Consider the following 19,789-nt stretch of genomic DNA (forward strand, 5'->3'; position numbering starts at 1 on the left):
TTGGTCTGTTTGCATTATGCATGTTGAAGGGGGTGTGTCGTCTACGATCATTCACTTCCCTTCATTCACTTCTGCAAGTTTACTCCAGAACCATTCCTTCACCTCATTATAACATCTTTGGTCTGACAGATGTTTACGTGACATCCAGAATTCATTGTATAATGTCAACAAACATGGCGCCATAGCTGGCAAATAGCGTATCATTAGCTCATCATAATCAGTACAACCTTCAAAAAATGATTTTACACACATCCATAGGTGTCCATTACAATCAGAATGCATTATTTGTCACCAGTACTTGAAAATGTGTGTATAAAACTGTAAATACATTATGCTACATAAATACACACATACTGTATGCTACAGTAGACACAACAACAAAATACCGAAAATAAGGCACTTACTTTGATAGGAACGCACACATGTCCAAAGTTATTATTTGTAAGTTAAAAAAAGAATGAAGGCAATGTGAGCATCAGACAGAAAATGTGCTACGAGGAAAACGTTTGTGCAAGACTGCGCAAATGTCTGCATACTTGATCTGCGGAAACACTGGGGAAGTGCTTGGGCTCTCCACGAAGAGAGAAGTTTGTCCCACTCAGTAAAACCTCAAACATAAATTGTCCGCAACAGTGAATGGGCTACTTCTATGTAAATTAATGAGGAGGCGGAACACACCTCAATTCCAGCTGCTGTTAGAAAATAAAACTTGAAATTGACAAGTTGAAACATTGCCTATAGATTAATAGCAGACAGCACTGTCCTGTTGCGTAACAATCACATTTTGGAACAGTGAGTGCATTCTGACATCACGTGCATAAAACAACTCACGCTGGGGTGACCGTTAGAGATATTTGGAACTCACACATGAAAAGGTTTAAACAGACAAGACGCGCTTACCCCGATCACAGTCAACACACATATATGTTGTAGTAAGAATATAATGGAATATAACAGAATAAAATACCAAAAATATTTTCCCACACAACTTGTGTCACGGGAACGTGTGGAACCGCTGTCACCCCTTAGGTGTTTTGGAGTTGCCTATACTCAATCAAGTAAAATAATAGGCCTACACTTGATTTGGGCTACATTCATGCCAGCTAAATGTTTCTGATTTAGTGATAGATGAGCAAACAAAATGTGTAATAGATGAGCTATTCCACCTCCACTTATTTCCCCAGCCAGAAACCAATTAACCAAATAGCTATACAGAGGGTGATTCAGTGAAACAAAATCACATTGATGGAGATCAGTCAGTAAAGTCACAGGCTTTTGTTCGGGCGTAGGCCTAGTCTACTAAATAATCCACTTGTTAAACTACATGCTATCAAAATGCTGTAATAAATTAGCCAACCAGACAAGATGATCATAAGCAGCACTCATCTCAACTTAGCTAACATTACCCCATTGTAGCCTAATACAAACGGCGATTCAGTGAAAACAAAAATCTGACATTGATTGATTTATCAAGATGAGACCACACGTTTGTCTCAAAGCAGCACGATGGCGTGCTGTCCTAATCAAAACAGTGCTGAAACTATCATCTAAGTGACCACAGGTGGGGAGGCTATTGCTTCAAATTTATTACAACGATTGGATGACTTTTGGAGTTTCAGTAAGCTTTGCAAACCTGGATTCTACAATATTTGCCCATTTATTATTTTTCAAATTCATCAAGCTCTGTCAAGTTGATTGTTAATCATTGCTAGACAACCATTTAAGTCTTGCCATAGATTTTCAAGCTGATTTAAGTCAAAACTGTAACTAGGCCACTCAGGAACATTCAATATCATCTTGGTAAGCAACTCCAGTGTAGATTTGGCCTTGAGTTTTAGGTTACTGTCCTGTTGCAAGGTGAATTTTTTTCTCCCATTGTCTGTTGGCAAGCAGACTGAACCAGGTTTTCCTCTAGGATTTTGCCTGTAGGCTTATAGCTAGGCTTATATATTCGGTTTCTTTTTTATCCCCCAAAATTCTCTAGTCTTTGCCGATGACAAGCATACCCATAACATGATGCAGCCACTAACATGCTTGAAAATATGAAGAGTGGTACTCAGTTATGTGTAATGTTTGGGGCAAATCCAACATAACTCTTTGTATTCAGGACAAAAAGTTCAGTTCTTTGCCACATTCTTTTCAGTATTACTTAATATTTTTATTCTGTACAAGCTTCCTTATTTTCACTCTGCCATTTAGGTTAGTATTGCGGAGTAACTACAATATTGTTGATCCATCCTCAGTTTTCTCATATCACGATCATTAAACTCTTAAGTGTTTTAAAAGCAACTTTGGCCTCATGGTGAAATCTCTAGCAACTGAGTTAGGAAGGACGCCTGTATCTTTGTAGTGAATGGGTGTATTGATACACCATCCAAAGCCTAATTAATAACTTCAGCACGCTTAAAGGGATATTCAGCTTCTGTTATTGTTTTACAAATCTACCAATTGGTGTCTTTCTTTGCGAGGTATTGAAAACCCTCCCTGGTCTTTTTGGTTGAATCTGTGCTTGAAATTCAATACTTGAGGGACCTTGCAATTATCTGGGGTACAGAGATTGGGTAGTCATTCAAAAATAATGTAAACCACTGTTATTGAACACAGTATGAGTCCATGCAACTTATTATGCGATTTGTTAAGCACATTTTTAATCCTGAACTTATTTAGGCTTGCCATAAAAAAAGGGGTTGAATACTTATTGAATCAAGACATTTCAGCTTTACATGTTTTATTAATTTCATGAAAATAAGACAAACAATATACCACCTTGACAGTATGGGGTATTGTGTGTAGATCAGTGACACAAAATCTCAATTGAATCAATTTTAAATTCAGGTTGTAACACAACAGAATGTGGGAATAGTCAAGGGGTGTGAATTATTTCTGAAGGCAATGTACCTTGTGTAAATTCAGCCTATATGAATAGCCAGTTGAATAGCTTTGACAGGTAATTGGTGTGTGATTGTCTCAGGATGGTGCTGTATTTCATTACTACAAACACTTACCTCCAGATATTTACCAATGGAGAATGGACGTTTGGAAATAGTGCCCGGGGCAATAAAAGTTATGTGGGTTCACCCCCAATGTGTTACAGTAGAGAATGACAAAATGAACATGATGATATGCTGTATTGTTTCTTGACGTGGAGGTGGAATACCCCATTGCCAGTCAGGAAATGTGTATGGTGTTAGAAAATAGAATGTTCTAACATGGATAGAGAGTGCACCATTTTTACATTCACGACAACAACACCAGAACCACAGAAACAGATTAACAAGGCAAAGTACTTCTGCTAGGATTTTGATGTTTTCATTAGATATTTTCTTAGTGATAGTACACAGGCCACCAACACATTCTAACAAGTAGTATGACTCTTGGCCTTCCAAAAGGGGACTTTTTCCCCCCGCTATATAAATACACAAACCCTGCTTGGATTCATATTTAAAATTCAAGTAACAATCATGTCTAATTGTCAAATGTGATGCTAATGATTAATGAATTAAACATGTATTCATCAATTAGTCCCCACAGAGTATACCTAGACCATTCCTGCATAAAGCAGCGGATAATGTAATTACACTGGAGCTATAATCAGCTGGTCGCATCAGGGGAGAACTCTTCTCTATCTGCCCCATAGAAATAGTATTAGCACACCTATTAGACAGTATTATGTCTTGTCAAAATATCAAAGGTTGTAAATGTTGTTTTTCTGTTCTGCTTTAAAGATGCACTATGCAGATATCGGTCCGCCATTTTCTGGTTGCAAAAATTTGAATAGTTCGCATAATTTCAGTTTATTGGAAAAAACAAGCAAGTACAAAATAGTGTAGAGAATCATTGTACTATCTAAACCGCTGTGAAATATCTTTTCCATAATCCAAAAATATTGTATTTTCAGCTGTTTGAAGCTGGTGTACAAAACTGAAAGTAAAAGATGCAAAAACTAAACGTAAGAACAGGAATCATAGAAATAACACACTTAGAACAGATCTACCACTTTTTAGATTTGTTTTCAATGAGAATGACAGATCGTTAACTCACATTTCTATGGGAATTTAGTCATGTCGCCAAAAAAGGTAACTTCAGATTTAAAATTGTCAATCATCCCAGCAAACAAAAATTGGTTTTGTTAAAGTTCCCAGAACATTCATTAGGTTGCGGCAAATGTTCTCATAACACAACAACTGTCCACTTGTGTTGATGGTTATACAGTGTTTGTATAAAACATTTGCCTGTTGTTGCAAGAATTACATTTACATTTTAGTCATTTAGCAGACGCTCTTATCCAGAACGACTTACAGTAGTGAATTCATACATTTCATACATTTTCTTTTTCGTACTGGTCCCCCGTGGGAATCGAACCCACAACCCTGGCGTTGCAAACACCATGCTCTACCAACTGAGCCACATGGTTGTTCCCAGAACACATTTTGTCTGTTCTTTAAAGGTTCCCATAAATTTTCATCAGGTTGTGGGAACAGTCTGGTGGGAAGATATGTTCCCAAAACACAAAAACTGTTCAGTTGTGCTGATTATTACAAATGTTCTATTTGGTTGTAAAAACATTTGTTGCAAGAATGTTTCCATAACACATTTTTTATGTTATTTAAAAGTTTGTAAAACATTTCTTTAGGTTCCCACAACACAAAATGTGTCCAGTTGTGATGACATTCTTGCAATGTTTGTATCCGGGTGTACAAAACATTCCCTCAGTGTTCTTAGAATGTGATTTCTATTTTTTTTTTTAACAGTCCATGGCTGTTTCCTTAATGTGTTAGTTTTATTTTACTGTTGATGAAGTTAGTTGTACAACACTCCATGTACTGTAGAAACATATATGGCAATTATTTGTAATTGCATGCCATTTTATTACACATTTATTGTACATTCCTGTGCCACTGGGATGGGACTAACACAAAAATAAGTGTGTTGCTTCATATCCTTTGTCTTTCAAAATATAGGATAACTAAATCTAGAAAAATAAGTATCCTCTTGTTTCTTACTCTACCAATCCTGTTTAAAGTGTATACTGTAAAGTTGGGAGGTTTTGACTTATTTTCCCTACAAACTTGGGAAAGCAGATTGCGGTAAGGTGTACATACATGTGCATATGTACTAAGACATACAGTGCTGTGAAAAGGTATTTGGCCCCTTTCTAATTTTCTCTACTTTTGAATATTTTTGATACTGAATGTTATCAGATCTTCAACCAGAACCTGATATTAGATAAAGAACCTGATATTAGATAAAGAACCTGATATTAGATAAAGAACCTGATATTAGATAAAGGTAACCTGAGTGAAGAAATAACACAGCAATTGCATATTTATTTTATTTATTTCATGAACAAAGTTATGCAACACCCACTGCCCCTGTCTGAAAAGTAATTGCCCCCTTACACTCAATAACTGGTTGTGCCACCTTTAGCTGCAATGACTCCAACCAAACGCTTCCTGTAGTTGTTGATCAGTCTCTCACGTCGCTGTGGATACATTTTGGCCCAGTCTTCTATGCAGAACTGCTTTAACTCTGCGACATTTGCGACTAACCGGTGTCCCCTTCACAGAGTCAATGTGAAGGGGGCCCCGGTTAGTCGGGGTAATTGTGGTCAGATGTACATGTAGGTAGAGTTGAAGTGACTATGCATAGAAATAAACATAGAGTAGCAGCATCTTAAATGAGGGGGGTGGGGTGGCAATGCAAATAGTCTGTGCAGCCATTAGCTGTTCAGGAGTCTTATGGCTTGGGGGTAGAAGCTCTTAAGAAGCCTTTTGGACCTAGGCCTGGCGCTCCGCTACCGCTTGCCGTGCGGTAGTAGAGAGAACAGTCTATGACTAGGGTGGCTGGAGTCTTGGACAATTTTTAGGGCCTTCCTCTGACACCGCCTGGTATAGAGGTCCTGGATGGCAGGAAGCTTGGCCCTGGGCTGTTCGCACTACCCTCTGTAGTGCCTTGCGGTCAGAGGCCGAGCAGTTGCAATCAGTCAGGATGCTCTGGATGGTGCAGCTGCAGAACTTTTTGAGGATCTGAGGACCCATGCCAAATCTTTTCGGTCTCCCGAGGGGGAATAGGCTTTGTTGTGCCCTCTTCACGACTGTCTTAGAGTGTTTGAACCATGGTAGTTTGTTGGTGATGGGGACACCAAGGAACTTGAAGCTCTCAACCTGCTCCACTACAGCCCCGTCGATGAGAATGGCCCTCCTTTTCTAAATCAGCTTCTTTGTCTTGATCACGTTGAGGGAGAGGTTTTTATCCTGGCACCACATGGCAAGGTCTCTGACCACCTTCCTATAGGCTGTCTCATCGTTGTCGGTGATCAGGCCTACCACTGTTGTGTCATCAGCAAACTTAATGATGGTGTTGGAGTCGTGCCTGGCCATGCAGTCATGAGTGAACATGGAGTACAGGAGGGGACTGAGTATGCACCCCTGAGGGGCCCCCGTGTTGAGGATCAGCGTGGCAGATGTGTTGGTGCCTACCCTTACCACCTGGGGGCGACCTGTCAGGAAGTCCAGGATCCAGTTGCAGAGGGAGGTGTTTAGTCCCAGGGTCCTTAGCTTAGCGATGAGCTTTTTGGCCATCCGATTTCAGTACAAAGGGAAATCCACTAGAAACATTAGGATTCTGGTGGCGCACCAGACTAAGTAGCCTACAGCATTGGTGTAAAGTAACTAAGTGCTACTTTATTTGTTTTTTGGGGTATCTGTACTTTACTATTTTTATTTTGGAAAACTTTTACTTTTACTCCACAACATTTCTAAAGAAGTATGTACTTTTTACTCCCATATATTGTCCCAGACACCCAAAAGTGCTCTTTATATTTTGAATGTTCAGGCAGGACAGCAATATTGTCTAATTCACGCACCTATCAATATAACGCGTTGTCGTCGCTACTGCCTCTGATCTGGCGGACTCACTTAACACGAATACTGCGTTTGTAAATTATGTCTGAGTGTTGGATTGTGCCCCTGGCTGTCCGTAAATAATAACAAAAAAACAAGACAACCGTGTCGTCTGGTTTGCTTATACAAGGAATTTGATGTATACCATTTCCTTTTTCCTTTTACTCAAGTATGACAATTGAGTGATTTTTTTCTACCACTGTACGTACTGAAGTACATTTAACACCAGATACTTTTAGACTTAGTAATGTTTTTTCAGAACCAATTTAATTGAATCCAGACATGATTGCTGAAGAATGTCTAGGGAACGTTATTGGAACAATCATTTCATAACATCACATTATAACTTTATAAGAGTAATGGGGAAAGTTGCCCTGCATAGAGATTCTACTAAATCTAAGCTTCCCTGCTTGTTGATATAGGTGTCTCGGATGACATATCCATTAATGTTGTCGGAACATTCCAGTAATGTTTTCTCAGAACCAATTTAATTGAATCCAGACATGAATGATTAGCTAACATTATTGGAACAATCATGTCATAATGTCACACTACAACTTAATGAGAGCATTGTGGGAATATTCCCTACTTGTTGTTATGAGTGTATTTTAATAATATCTCCATCAACATTAGCAGAATGTTCCCGTAATGTTTTCTCAGAACCATTTCGATTGCTCTCCCAGTATGTTCTAAAAACATTACTGCTACATTGTGTTATTAAGATACTTGGAAACCTAATGAGAATGTGTGGGGAATGTTCTGCGGTGGTTGTTACAGATGCTGTGCACATAACATTCCAAGGATATTTCATTGTAAAACATGTATGAAAAAAACAAACATTTTGTTATCAAAAACATTCTTGATGTTAGGGAGGTGACCAAGAACCCGATGGTCACTCTGATAGAGCTATATAGTTCCTCTGTGGAGATAAGAGAGCCTTCCAAAAGGACAACCGTCTCTGCAGCACTCCACCAATCAGGCCTTCGTTGTAGAGTGGCCAGACGGAAGCCACTCCTCAGTAAAAGGCACATGACAGCCTGCTTGGAGTTTGCCAAAAGGCACCTAAAGCACTCTCAGACCATGAGAAACAAGATTCTCTGGTTTGATGAAACCAAGATTGAACTCTTTGGCCTGAATGCCAAGCATCACGTCTGGACTAAACCTGGCACCATCTCTACGGTGAAGCATGGTGGTGGCAGCATCATGCTGTGGGGATGTTATTGAGCGGCAGGGAGACTAGTCAAGATCGAGGGAAAGATGAACGGAGCAAAGTAAAGAGAGACCCTTGATGAAAACCTGCTCCAGAGCGCTCAGGACCTCAGACTGGGGCGAAGGTTTACCTTCCAACAGGACAATGACCCTAAGCACACATCCAAGACAACACAGGAGTGGCTTTGGGACAAGTCTCTGAATGTCCTTGAGTGGCCCAGCCAGAGCCCTGACTTGAACCTGATCTAACATCTCTGGAGAGACCTGAAAATAGCTGTGCAGCAACACTCCCCATCCAATTGGCAGAGCGTGAGAGGATCTGCAAAGAAAAAGGGGGAAAACCCCCCAAATACTGCAGGTGTGCAAAGCTTGTAGCGACATACCCAAAGAAGACTCAAGGCTGTAATCGCTGCTTCAATAAAGTACTGAGTAAAGGGTCTGAATACTTATGTAAATGTGATATTTCCAAATTTTTTATATACATTTGTACAATATTCTATTTTTGCTTTGTCATTATGGAGTATTATGTGTAGATTTGATTAGAAATATAAACAATTTTGTCAATTTTAGAATAATGCTGTAACGTAACAATGTGGTAAAAGTCAAGGGGTCTGAATACTTTCCGAATGCACTGTACATTAAATATACTAATAATACTAAGCACTGTTCAATGATGGCACTATTTTCCAGGCGAATTTTAAGGCATTTTGTTCTAATCTGTTGTAATCTGTTCTATCCTGTTCACTAAATGTGATGATTTTTCTCTCACTTACAGTCTAGAAAGTTACATTTTTTATAAATGTTTCCTGGGGTTCGAACTCCCCTCCCTCTCTTTCTTCTCTCCAATGCCCTGATTTGGGGATGCTAATTCAGCCAGCGCTCCCCAGCATGGTTCCCTCTCCCCTCCTCTCTACTCCCTCTTTCGCTGCAATCCCTCCCTCCCCTCTGGGACCTGAAGATAAATATTCCCGGGCCCAACAAGATAAACACTGATACTAATTAGACATGATTATGTGAATTTGATACACTTATTACTCCCGCTAATGAGAAGGACGTATTATCCTAACAAGAGCGCAGCGCCTCTTAGTTTACTTTTCAGACGGCACACATTACAGTATATCTCGCAACTTGTTGTTAAACCTCAATCAAACATTAGTTTTTTTATATAAAGTCTTGAAATTGTGAAACGAAAAGGCCCTGATGTGTGTGCTGTTTGTCAGTCATCTTATTACAATGAATAAAACAAGTATATTACTTTTACCAAAACAACGTTTTTGACTGCTACCCTCTCGTAAGTCTTTGCTTTGAGTAGATTAAGTTATATTAGTCTGTTGCTAAATTATTGCTTCTAGTCTATCATTTTTTTGGAGAATATCCAGCAGAGATTATAGTACAGTTGATTACTCTCTTTTGTTTTTAGTACAGCCTAAAGAGTAGGTCATATTGTTACACTTTCACTCTATTATCTCTAGTTGAGCTTAATGTGTGTGGTAACAAACTCTCATGGGCAACTTTTCTAGTATGTATTTATTCTTTATTGCAGCTCTGACAATAAAAACCCATACTTGATAAGGCTGTTGATTTACTGATGAATACCATGTAGATAATTTACCTAATCAACCGAGGAGGACTTATTTTGGTTATTTTGATTGTGAATTAGTGTCGGGAATAGTTAATCAATTAAGTTTTAATTGACATCATTTTGTTGCAAAAGAAAATCATTATTATAGGCTTAATTTAATAAATAAAATAAAAAATAAACATATATATATATATTTATATATATATACACTCTAGATGAAAATATGCATTCTGTGGAACTATAGCTATAACTGTAGAAGAAGTCAAGTCAGGATCTGTTGTGCTGTGTGGCTGTCGAGACTGGAACAGGAGGGAAGGACCCCACACTGCGCTGCCTATCCCATGAATTAGTAAAGGGAGGCAGGCAGGGAGGCATCCGTGGCTTGCTTGATTGGAAGTCGGTGAGAAAGAGGGGACCTGCCTGCCGACGGCGGGAGAGATGGATGTGGCAGTCAGAAGGATGAGGCGAGATAATTAGCGATCAGTGTATCTTGTTAATTAAGGGCTAATTAGAGACCGAGGCGGAGGGAGAGGGGGAGATGAGGGGAGGCAGACTGGGTAGGAGGGTTTACACATGTAACACAGAGAAAGAACACAAGGAAGGTGTGCAATTTTACTATACTGGATCATAGCTTTCACCTGGACTCACCTTGTCAGTCCATGTCATGTTTTATCCACTCAGTGTATGTGGCTTCTTTGATGCGACTTACACTTGGAGTTACAAAAGAGACTTGTAACTTCAGTGAAATGCACCTCCATGTACAGGTACATGAGATGATGATGCATTACATTATTTTAAATTCTCTTTCTCTCTCCCTCTCTCTCCAGGTGCGCCCCATTCTAACAGCAATACATCCCTCCAGTCAGAGCGTTCGGTCAGCGGAGGAGGTCTGGTGGGCTTCGGGGGCAGTAAGGACAGCATGCACCAACGCTCCTTCTCTGTTTCCAGTGCCGACCAATGGAACGAGGCCGTCATCAACACCAGTGCAAGCACCGGGGCCGGTGAGACTGACGAGCACCCCCCCTGCCCTCTTTCTCCATCCTTTCTCCTTGTTTTCTTCCCTCATTCTATCTTCCTCCTCTCCACTCCCATTATTTACTCAATGAAGTCTCAGCCACTCAATGTAATTGATATAGATAGACACACAACGAACAATAGAAAACATCCAGAACAGATCAGGTACAGTCATATCAGTGTTGGTACAACAGCTGTGCACAGGGTCGAATTCATTAGGCCGCACTGTATCAAAATGTTTTGCAACAGAAAGCTAAAATGAGCATTTCTCATTGGGCAAGTTCAGGTAGTCCCTCCTTGTTTCAGTCAGTTTTCTTCCGTTTGGTGCCTAATAAATAGGACCTGGAATTGGTGGAATATAACAAAGCTTGTTTTCGTAATGAGGTGATCAGGGCTTTGGTCGCTGTGACTTTTTCACATATTGTTATCTGACAGAAGCGAAAGACGACGGCGGAAGAGAGGAAGTGAGCGAAGGTTATTTGCCATCCCGGCACCCTCACTCCGCTCCCTCCCCATCACAGAGCCTTGTCAGCGCACTTGAGTGAAGTAAAATAATACATTCGCTATGCGTGTCGGCTCCTCTCTCTCTCTCTCTCTCTCTCTCTCTCTCTCTCTCTCTCTCTCTCGCGCGCTCTCTCTCCCCCCTCCCCTCTCTCTCTCCGCAATAGGAAAATGAATGCTTTCCGGGGTACCATTCATCACCAGTTATTTCCCCTCTCTTTGTGGTTGGCAGTAAAAAAGCACTTAAATGCACATCAACAGAATAACAGTCATTTCCATGCATGTTTGCACTCTGCTAGTTCTCATTAGTGCGGTTGCGGCGGCGGCCCTCTCCCCACGGGCTCCCAGGGGCCCCGGCAGTTTAAAGAGCGCTCTTTACGAGCGCTGCTGGAGTCCAACGCTGCGTTGCGCGTACGGCCTCGTGGTTCCGCAGACGAGCCCCGTCTCTCATTTGGAACTGCCAAACGATCAATTCTGCCTGGACGCAGGAAGGCAGGCACTTCTATCATCACCCAGTACTCCTCTCCTCTCCCATCAGCAGCATGCCCAAAGCAGAATTACTTAGAAGAGAGAGCGTGGTGGGGTCCTCTCAAATAAATGTGTGGCTGTGAGTGTGCGTGCATATTTGTGTGTTTTCGCATGTGTTTTTGTGTCTGTACTCTAGGCTACATGCTTTGTGTATGTTGTTTAGGAGAGAAGCACGTGTCTGGTGAATGTGTGTGAATGTTGATGTGATTTGTATATGTGTATTGCCAAGCACTGTGCTGTCATCCCAATCTATGGACACTCTACTTACTAAACAGCCAGCTAAAATCTATTTCCTTGTTTGGTAAACTAAGAGGACTTGACTTCTTATTAACTCATTAGCTACTATCTAGACTTCTCCTAGACCAGATTTACAATTCCCTCCATTACTCTCTTTTTTTTTTCAATTATTTAAATGGTTCTCTTTAAGGTAACCATGAATGAGCCAAATGAGCTGAAAATGATAGATATATTAGAGAAGTCACATCAAAGGGTAAATATGTTACTTTGTCCCCTGTTCTTGCATTGCCTTATTCCATACAATGGGGAAATTCAGAAGGGCTTTAAAACTTGAAAAGAAGTAGATTTTAAGGAGATTTTTTTGTGTGTTTTTATTGACATTTTACAAGCATTCTTTGAGTATGCCATTCATTTATTTGCCTCCCCTATAAATAGAGAATCTGAATGAAAACATGTAGCAGGATACAGTCATCCAACATGATATGTGACTGGAGGACTAGAAGATAACAACATAATACTTGATTTAATTGTGGCCCCTTTATTTTTCACCCTAGTGGTTTCTTCAATAATCAATAGGTGGGCGGTCCACCGTTCAGACCCTTCATGTTTTACTATTTGAATAGACGTCAACACGCCCCTAATCACTCCATTATCCTTCGTCACGGTTTCAAGTTAACATAAAACATGGTTCTTCTGAGAAGCCAAATGAAAATAGGAAAAAAAAGCAGATAGGCTGAAGTATAAAATGTATCTTAGCCCAGGTAACCGTTTCCATATTATTTAAAGAATGTCCTCATTTGTAAACCTATTGAGGGAGAGGCAGAAGGAGACGCATGGAGAGCTAGCTACATCTCTTGAATATTGAACGCAGCCTTTTGATTAAATCTCAGCCCCATTTTGTCTATTGCTTCGCAATTCAAAAGAGAACACTCTTAATCTGGGCCGGCACAAGGCTTGTTTTTTCCCTCCTTCATATACTTCATCCTTTACGCCTAGATTCAGTGAGAACTAGACTCAACAGGCACCTAAGCACTGTGATATTTTTACCAACAGTGACCCCCTGTCAAGGTTTTGTTGTTGTACAGTATGTAGTGTCCTGCTAACTGGGAGCATCTGGGAAACAGGAAACAGTTTGACCAAGTCTGAGGGTGTGAGAGTTATATTTTTTTTTACGCTGAAGTAGGTGTATACACCATCGGTGTATGTTTTAAAGGTATTCACCCAGGCTTCTCTGGTGAAGGTATTTCAGTGCGAAGGCAATGCGTAAGTGAATGCAGGACCAGGCAGTTCTGTTCGTCAGGTTCCCTCACTGTGTACTGCTGCATCTCTACTCTGCCCTCCCATCGGGTACTGGAGAGCGTGTTGCATGTGGAGTTTGATTTCCACGCCAGGTCCGTAATGAAGTTTTACATTTAGTTTTAAGAGAGCAGCAGAGCGTGATCAGGCCTTGATTAGTGAATTCTAATTGAGGATAATAAGGGGGAAGCGGTGATTGTTTCTAATTTTTGCCATTAATTGCAGCCGATGTCGTTGATTGAGGACAGGCAGTGAGCTGCTGCTGTGTCAAGTGACCTACCGGCAAAATCACAGTGCTCCCAGAGCCTCTCGAATTACGAGTTTACAAATGAAATGAAAACTTCTCTCTCTCATTCTGTCCCTCTATCTTTCTCTTTCACTTTCTCTCTCTTTCCAACTCTCTATGGCAGTTAGAGAGCTGTTAGCCCTCTCTTTGTTTCGTCCACAGTCTTCATCATGAAGCATGTTTAAACTGTCCCTGGCGGGAGTGTAATAAACTGTAATCACAGGTTAGCCCTGATACCTATTCCACAGTACCCGCATGCCCAGGAGAGGAGAGCAGAGGAGAAGCTGAGAGAGGCTGCATGGCACTTAGCTGAGAGGAGAGAGAGACTCCTGATCCTCAGCGCGCCTCATTACCGCTGTTCGCTTCCTCGCTCTCTCGCTCCCGACAGCCCCTCATAACCACTAGCTAATAACGCCAAAGTGAACTCTCTGAGCGGCTCATAACAGTAGGCTACAGGACCTCCATTTTAAACAGAGAGCCAGTCGGCGTCGCCGTTCCTGCTAAGTTTTATTATGGTAAATTGAATATGATCCATCAGATTTGGATCGCTTTGAATTGAGGAGGACTTCAGATGAGCCAGGTAATCTCTGATACAGTTCAGGGCTGGCATTATGGGCGGGCCTTATAGGGCCCTTCCCGCCCTACCGTATCTCTTTGCCCATCCAAATACAATTATTAAAATATATCAAATTATTTATTTGACCAAGATACGCGCAGACAAAAATACGGGTCAATCTCATATAAATCATCAGGACGAGCAAAACAGCACCCCTCTGTCAGTATGTGTATCGCATGTATCTGATGCTGTTTGGATGAAAAAAGTATGCTAATTAAACGCTAAGGACGGCAACATGTCATACTCTTTTTGTCCATACAGCATCAGATACATGGGTTACATATAGTAAGACAGAGGGGCGCTGTTTCGCTCTCTCAGATGCTTTCTCTGGTGAGATAGTAGTTTCAGCCACTTTGGAATTGAAGGAAAGTTGGTGGGTGCGTAGTGCACTGTTCAGATGCTGGAATTATTTTTGGACAAACGTGCGAAGGTCACCTACTTTTTGAAGTGATTTGTTTGACCTCCAGAATGGTTGTGTTTGACCATCATGACTGGTTGTGTTCATGCCACATTAAAAGGTAATTTTACAGTTAAATGACATGTATTTACTATAAAACCCACACTAGAACCACTAAAGCAGTCAGTTGGACTGCTCATTGTTTTTTTTTTTATTACTCTGACATTTTTTAAGTCATTCCCCACACTGTCCTTGACTTCTCTTTAAAACACACTTTCGTTGTTATAACCAGTTTTGGGAGGGCGTGTCGTTTTTTAAATGGTTTTTCCCCATTGCCCCTCCTCCTTACGACAGTAGGGCCTGCTCCTCTCCTTCTCCCGATAGTTGAAGGTGCCTCAAAACTGAACCTAAACTATACCAAAACTAATTTCACACATATAGCAACAGATTAAATAAATGAAGTAAAGTATGATGGGGAGAAAGGAGAAGAATTGGTGAGTTGATGAGCGAGGGGAAGTGAACGATGCATAATTATGTAATCGCCCATTGTGAATGAAGAGCAGGGCGGGCCATTCTATTGTATTGATCTATTCTAATTATAACTGAAAATGGTATGTACCCTATATCAGTCCACCAGATTCATGCAGTCTTATCAGTCTACTCTGGCCTACTTGTAGCACACAATGAACATGTGCATAATTTACAATGGCAAAAAGACCAACGCAAATGGATGCACATGCTGCGTTAGCATGCTACAAAATCTGAATGAAAATGACTCCGATAGTGGGGAAGAAATGAATCATTATGACATCTCTGATGATTCTGAGCCTGAACCTACACCTCCGAAGCCTAAGCGCTAAAAAGCCGTAACGGTATACACTGAGCAGTTGCCCGCGCCACCACCAATGAGATAAGAGAGAGGAAGGGACGGTACTGCTTGGATAGAAAAAGCCGGTGACAATGTTACGGGACGATTATCAGCCCAAAATATCATCACTGAGAGAGCATGCCGTACGTCTTAATTAAAAAAACAACATCGACAATGCACACACCAGCTTTTATTGTTTATGTGACGTGGACACACTCCAACTGATGCCATTGTGTGAAGACATACACCATGTAAGCACGAGCTGACAATAATTGACCATTTTTTGACTGCTGTCATATCTACGCTTATATTCATTATAATGCCATTATTGCTTTGGTGCAGATTTTCACTATTATCAAGTACACTTGGCGCTTATGACGATTTTTAGGCTGCTGATGTTTTCATCATTTGTGTTATTTGAAATATATGTATTTTGTATTCTAATGTTACTTAAGACCTTCATAAACACAACCATATTATTATTTTTGCGATAGCACATATGAAATGTATTAATTACACTGTTAGAATGTTGCAGTCAGAATGACTGCTCATTAGCTTGAAGGGGGGTCCCTCGGGGCCCAATGGTTCTAGTATGGAAATCAAATGGCTGTCCAACTGATTCGTTCTGGCGCTGGCCCTGATACCATTGCTAGTGAAAGCCTACACACCCCTTGCATAGTCTTCACATTTTGCTGCCTTAAAATGGGATCAAAAAAGGGATATTTGTTTCCTACAGATCTACACAACCTAATTCGCATTTTCAAAGTGTAATAAAAATTATAGAACATTTTCAAAATGACTAAGAAATATAAAATGAGGATGTATTGATTGTGTGTGTCTGAACACCCTAGAGTTAATACTTGGTGGAATCACGTGTGAAAGCCATTACAGCTGTGCATCATTTTGAGCAAGATTCTACCAACGTTGCACAACTCTTAGGGCAACATACTGTATATCCGTTGTTTTTGTCCCAAACTTTTGTTAGGAATCATTGATGGACAGCTATATTCAAACCTGGACCATTCAGGAACACTCAATACCTCTTGGAAAGCCATTCTGTTGTGTCTTTGGCATAATTCCAGGGTTAAGTTTCCTGACGACCGAGGCGGGTTTTCCTCTAACTTTTTACCTGGGCTTTGCTCCTTTCATATTTATTTTGATCCTATCAAACTTCCCAGTCTCTGTCGGTGACGAGCATAGCCATAACGTGATGCCGCCACCGCTATACTTGAAAATACAAAGGGATCGACAACATTGGATTCACTCCACATTACTGGCTTGGATGACAGTGAAAATGTAAATTGTAATGTTAAGTATCAAGGACCCCAGCCACCCGAACAACAGCCTGTTTTATCCTTGCTACCATCTAGAAGGTGGAGACAGTACAGGTGCATCAAAGCTGGGACAGAGAGACTTAAAAACAGCTTCTGTCTCCAGGCCATCAGACTGTTAAACATTCATCACTAGCCGGCTACCACCCGGTACTCTACCCTGCACCTTAGAGACTGCTGGCATAGTCATTAAATGACTATGTGTACATTTGGGACAAGTCTCTGAATGTCCTTCGGAAATGTTCAGACCCCTTGACTTTTTCCACATTTTGTTAGGTTACAGCCTCTTAATGAATTGTTTTTCCCCTCATCAATCTACACACAATACCCTATAATGACAAAGCATACACAGTTTTTTAGATAAAAAACTGAAATATCACATTTACAAGCTTGGCACACCTGTATTTGGAGAGTTTTCCCCATTTTTTGTTGTTGCAGATCCTCTCACGCCAAGTAGATGGGGAGTGTTGCTGCACAGCTTTTTTCAGGTCTCTCCAGAGCTGTTCGATCGGGTTTAAGTCCGGGCTCTGGCTGGGCCACTCATAGACATTCAGAGACTTGTCCCAAAGCCTCTCCTACATTGTCTCGTCTGTGTGCTTAGGGTCGTTGTCCTGTTAGAAGGTGAACCTTCACCCCAGTCTGAGGTCCTGAGCACTCTGGAGCAGGTTTTCATCAAGGGTCTCTCTTTACTTTGCTCCGTTCATCTTTCCCTCGATCCTGACTAGTCTCCCATCTTCCCTCGATCCTGCCGCTCAATAACATCCCCACAGCATGATGCTGCCACCACAATTATTCACCATAGGGATGGTGCCAGGTTTCCTCCAGATGTGACACTTGGCATTCAGGCCAAAGAGTTCAATCTTGGTTTCAACAAACCAGAGAATCTTGTTTCTCATAGTCTGAGTCCTTTAGGTGCCTTTTGGCAAACTCCAAGCGGGCTGTCATGTGCCTTTTACTGAGGAGTGGCTTCCGTCTGGCCACTCTCCACAAGGCCTGATCGGTGGAGTGCTGCAGAGACGGTTGTCCTTCTGGAAGGTTCTCCCATCTCCATAGAGGAACTTTGGAGCTCTGTCAGAGTGACCATCGGGTTCTTGGTCACCTCCCTGACCCAGGCCCTTCTCCCCTGATTGCTCAGTTTGACCAGGCAGCCAGCTCTAGGAAGAGTCTTGGTGGTTCCAAACTTCTTCCATTTAAGAATGATGGAGGCCACTGTGTTCTTCGGGAACTTAAATGCTGAAGATATTTTTCAGTACCCTTCCCCAGATCTGTGCCTCAACACAATCCTATCTTGGAGCTCTACGGACAATTCCTTCGACCTCATGGTTTGGTTTTTGCTCTGACATGCACTGACAATTGTGGGAACGTTCACCTACTCTGCGCCTCACAAAGACATGGCGGTTGGAACCAAAAATCTCAAATTTGGATTCATCAGACCAAAGGACAGATTTGCACCGGTCTAAAGTCCATTGCTCGTGTTTCTTGGCCCAAGCAAGCCTCTTCTTCTTATTGGTGTCCTTCAGTAGTGGTTTCTTTGCAGAAATTCGACCATGAAGGCCTGATTCACGTAGTCTCCTCTGAACAGTTGTTGTTGAGATGTGTTAGTTACTTGAACTTTGTGAAGCATTTATTTGGGCTGCAATCTGAGGTGCAGTTAACTCTAATGAACTTATCCTCTGCATCAGAGGTAACTGTGTCTTCCTTTCCTGTGGCGATCCTCATGAGAGCCAGTTTCATCATAGCTCTTGATGGTTTTTGCGACTATGCTTGAAGAAACTTTCAAAGTTCTTGAAATTTTCCGTGTTGACTGACCTTCATGTCTTAAAGTAATGATTTACTGTCATTTCTCTTTGCCTATTTGGGCTGTTCTTGCCATAATATGGATTTGGTCTTTTACCAAATAGGACTATCTTCTGTATACCACCGCTAGCTTGTCACAACACAACTGATTGGCTCAAAGGCATTAAGAAGGAAATAAATTCCACAAGCTGGTTGAAAGAATGCCAAGAGTGTGCAAAAGTGTTATCAAGGCAAAGGGTGGCTACTTTGATGAATCTACAATCTAAAATATATTTTGATTAGTTTTGATGTCTTCACTATTATTCTACAATGCAGAAAAATTGTAAAAATGAAGAAAACCCTTGAATTATTAGGTGTGTCCAAACGTTTGGCTGGTACTGTATATACATGCATGCATACATACATACATACATACATACATACATACATACATACATACATACATACATACATACATACATACATACATACATACATACATACATACATACATACATACATACATATACTCAGGTCTCTGAATTTACTCGTTCTGATATTGCTCATTCTGATATTTCTTAATACTGTAGTTTGTTTGTTTTTTGGATTCTGTGTGTATTGCTAGATATTACTGCACTGTTGGAGCTAGAAACATTAGCTTATCTCTGCACATCTATGTACACGACCAATAAAAGTTGATTTAATACTGGAAGACAACACCGCAAATACATTTTTGGCCTCAATTAAAAACTACAGGTTTGGGTCAAATCCAATAAAACACAACACAGAGTGAAACCCTTTGTACCTTCAAGTATCGTGGAGGCAGCATCATGTTATGGGTGTGCTTGTCATCGGCAGGTACTGGGGAGTTTGTCCGGATCAAAATAATGATGAAAGGAGTAAAGCCCAGGTGACAAGTTAAAGGAAAGCCGTCTGAAAACAATCAAGACATCTTAGTTTATAATATTTGTTTTTACATTCAATAACATTCTTTCACTTTTAAAATGTGGAGTAGGTCCCTTTTTAGATTACATTTTAAGGCAGCTAAATGTGAAGACTACAATGTGTGCGTTTAGTTTCACTCTGCACTATAAAAATAATAATTTGGTGGGTGATTATATTTGTCCTATTTCACATGTACAAGTGTGTATTAATATGCATGTGTGTATTGGAAATGCGTTTTTTGCATGTCACAACTCTCCCTGAGAGACCCTCGGAGAGTGGGGTCACGGCGTTGCTCATTTAT

General features: G+C 40.9%; 1 protein-coding gene across 2 annotated transcripts in view; it reads left to right on the forward strand.

Annotated features, from left to right (window-relative positions):
- Positions 1-19,789, forward strand: part of LOC106599824 (arf-GAP with GTPase, ANK repeat and PH domain-containing protein 3) — a 219,838-nt gene that overhangs the window by 152,490 nt on the left and 47,559 nt on the right. For both annotated transcript variants that reach the window (XM_014191164.3, XM_014191163.3), the window contains exon 12: positions 10,521-10,694. In XM_014191164.3, the coding sequence (XP_014046639.1) occupies positions 10,521-10,694 (174 nt within the window). The remainder of the gene's footprint in view (positions 1-10,520; positions 10,695-19,789) is intronic.

Source organism: Salmo salar, chromosome 03 (assembly GCF_965601325.2).
Source record: "Salmo salar chromosome 03, fSalSal1, whole genome shotgun sequence".
Classification (NCBI taxonomy): domain Eukaryota; kingdom Metazoa; phylum Chordata; class Actinopteri; order Salmoniformes; family Salmonidae; genus Salmo; species Salmo salar.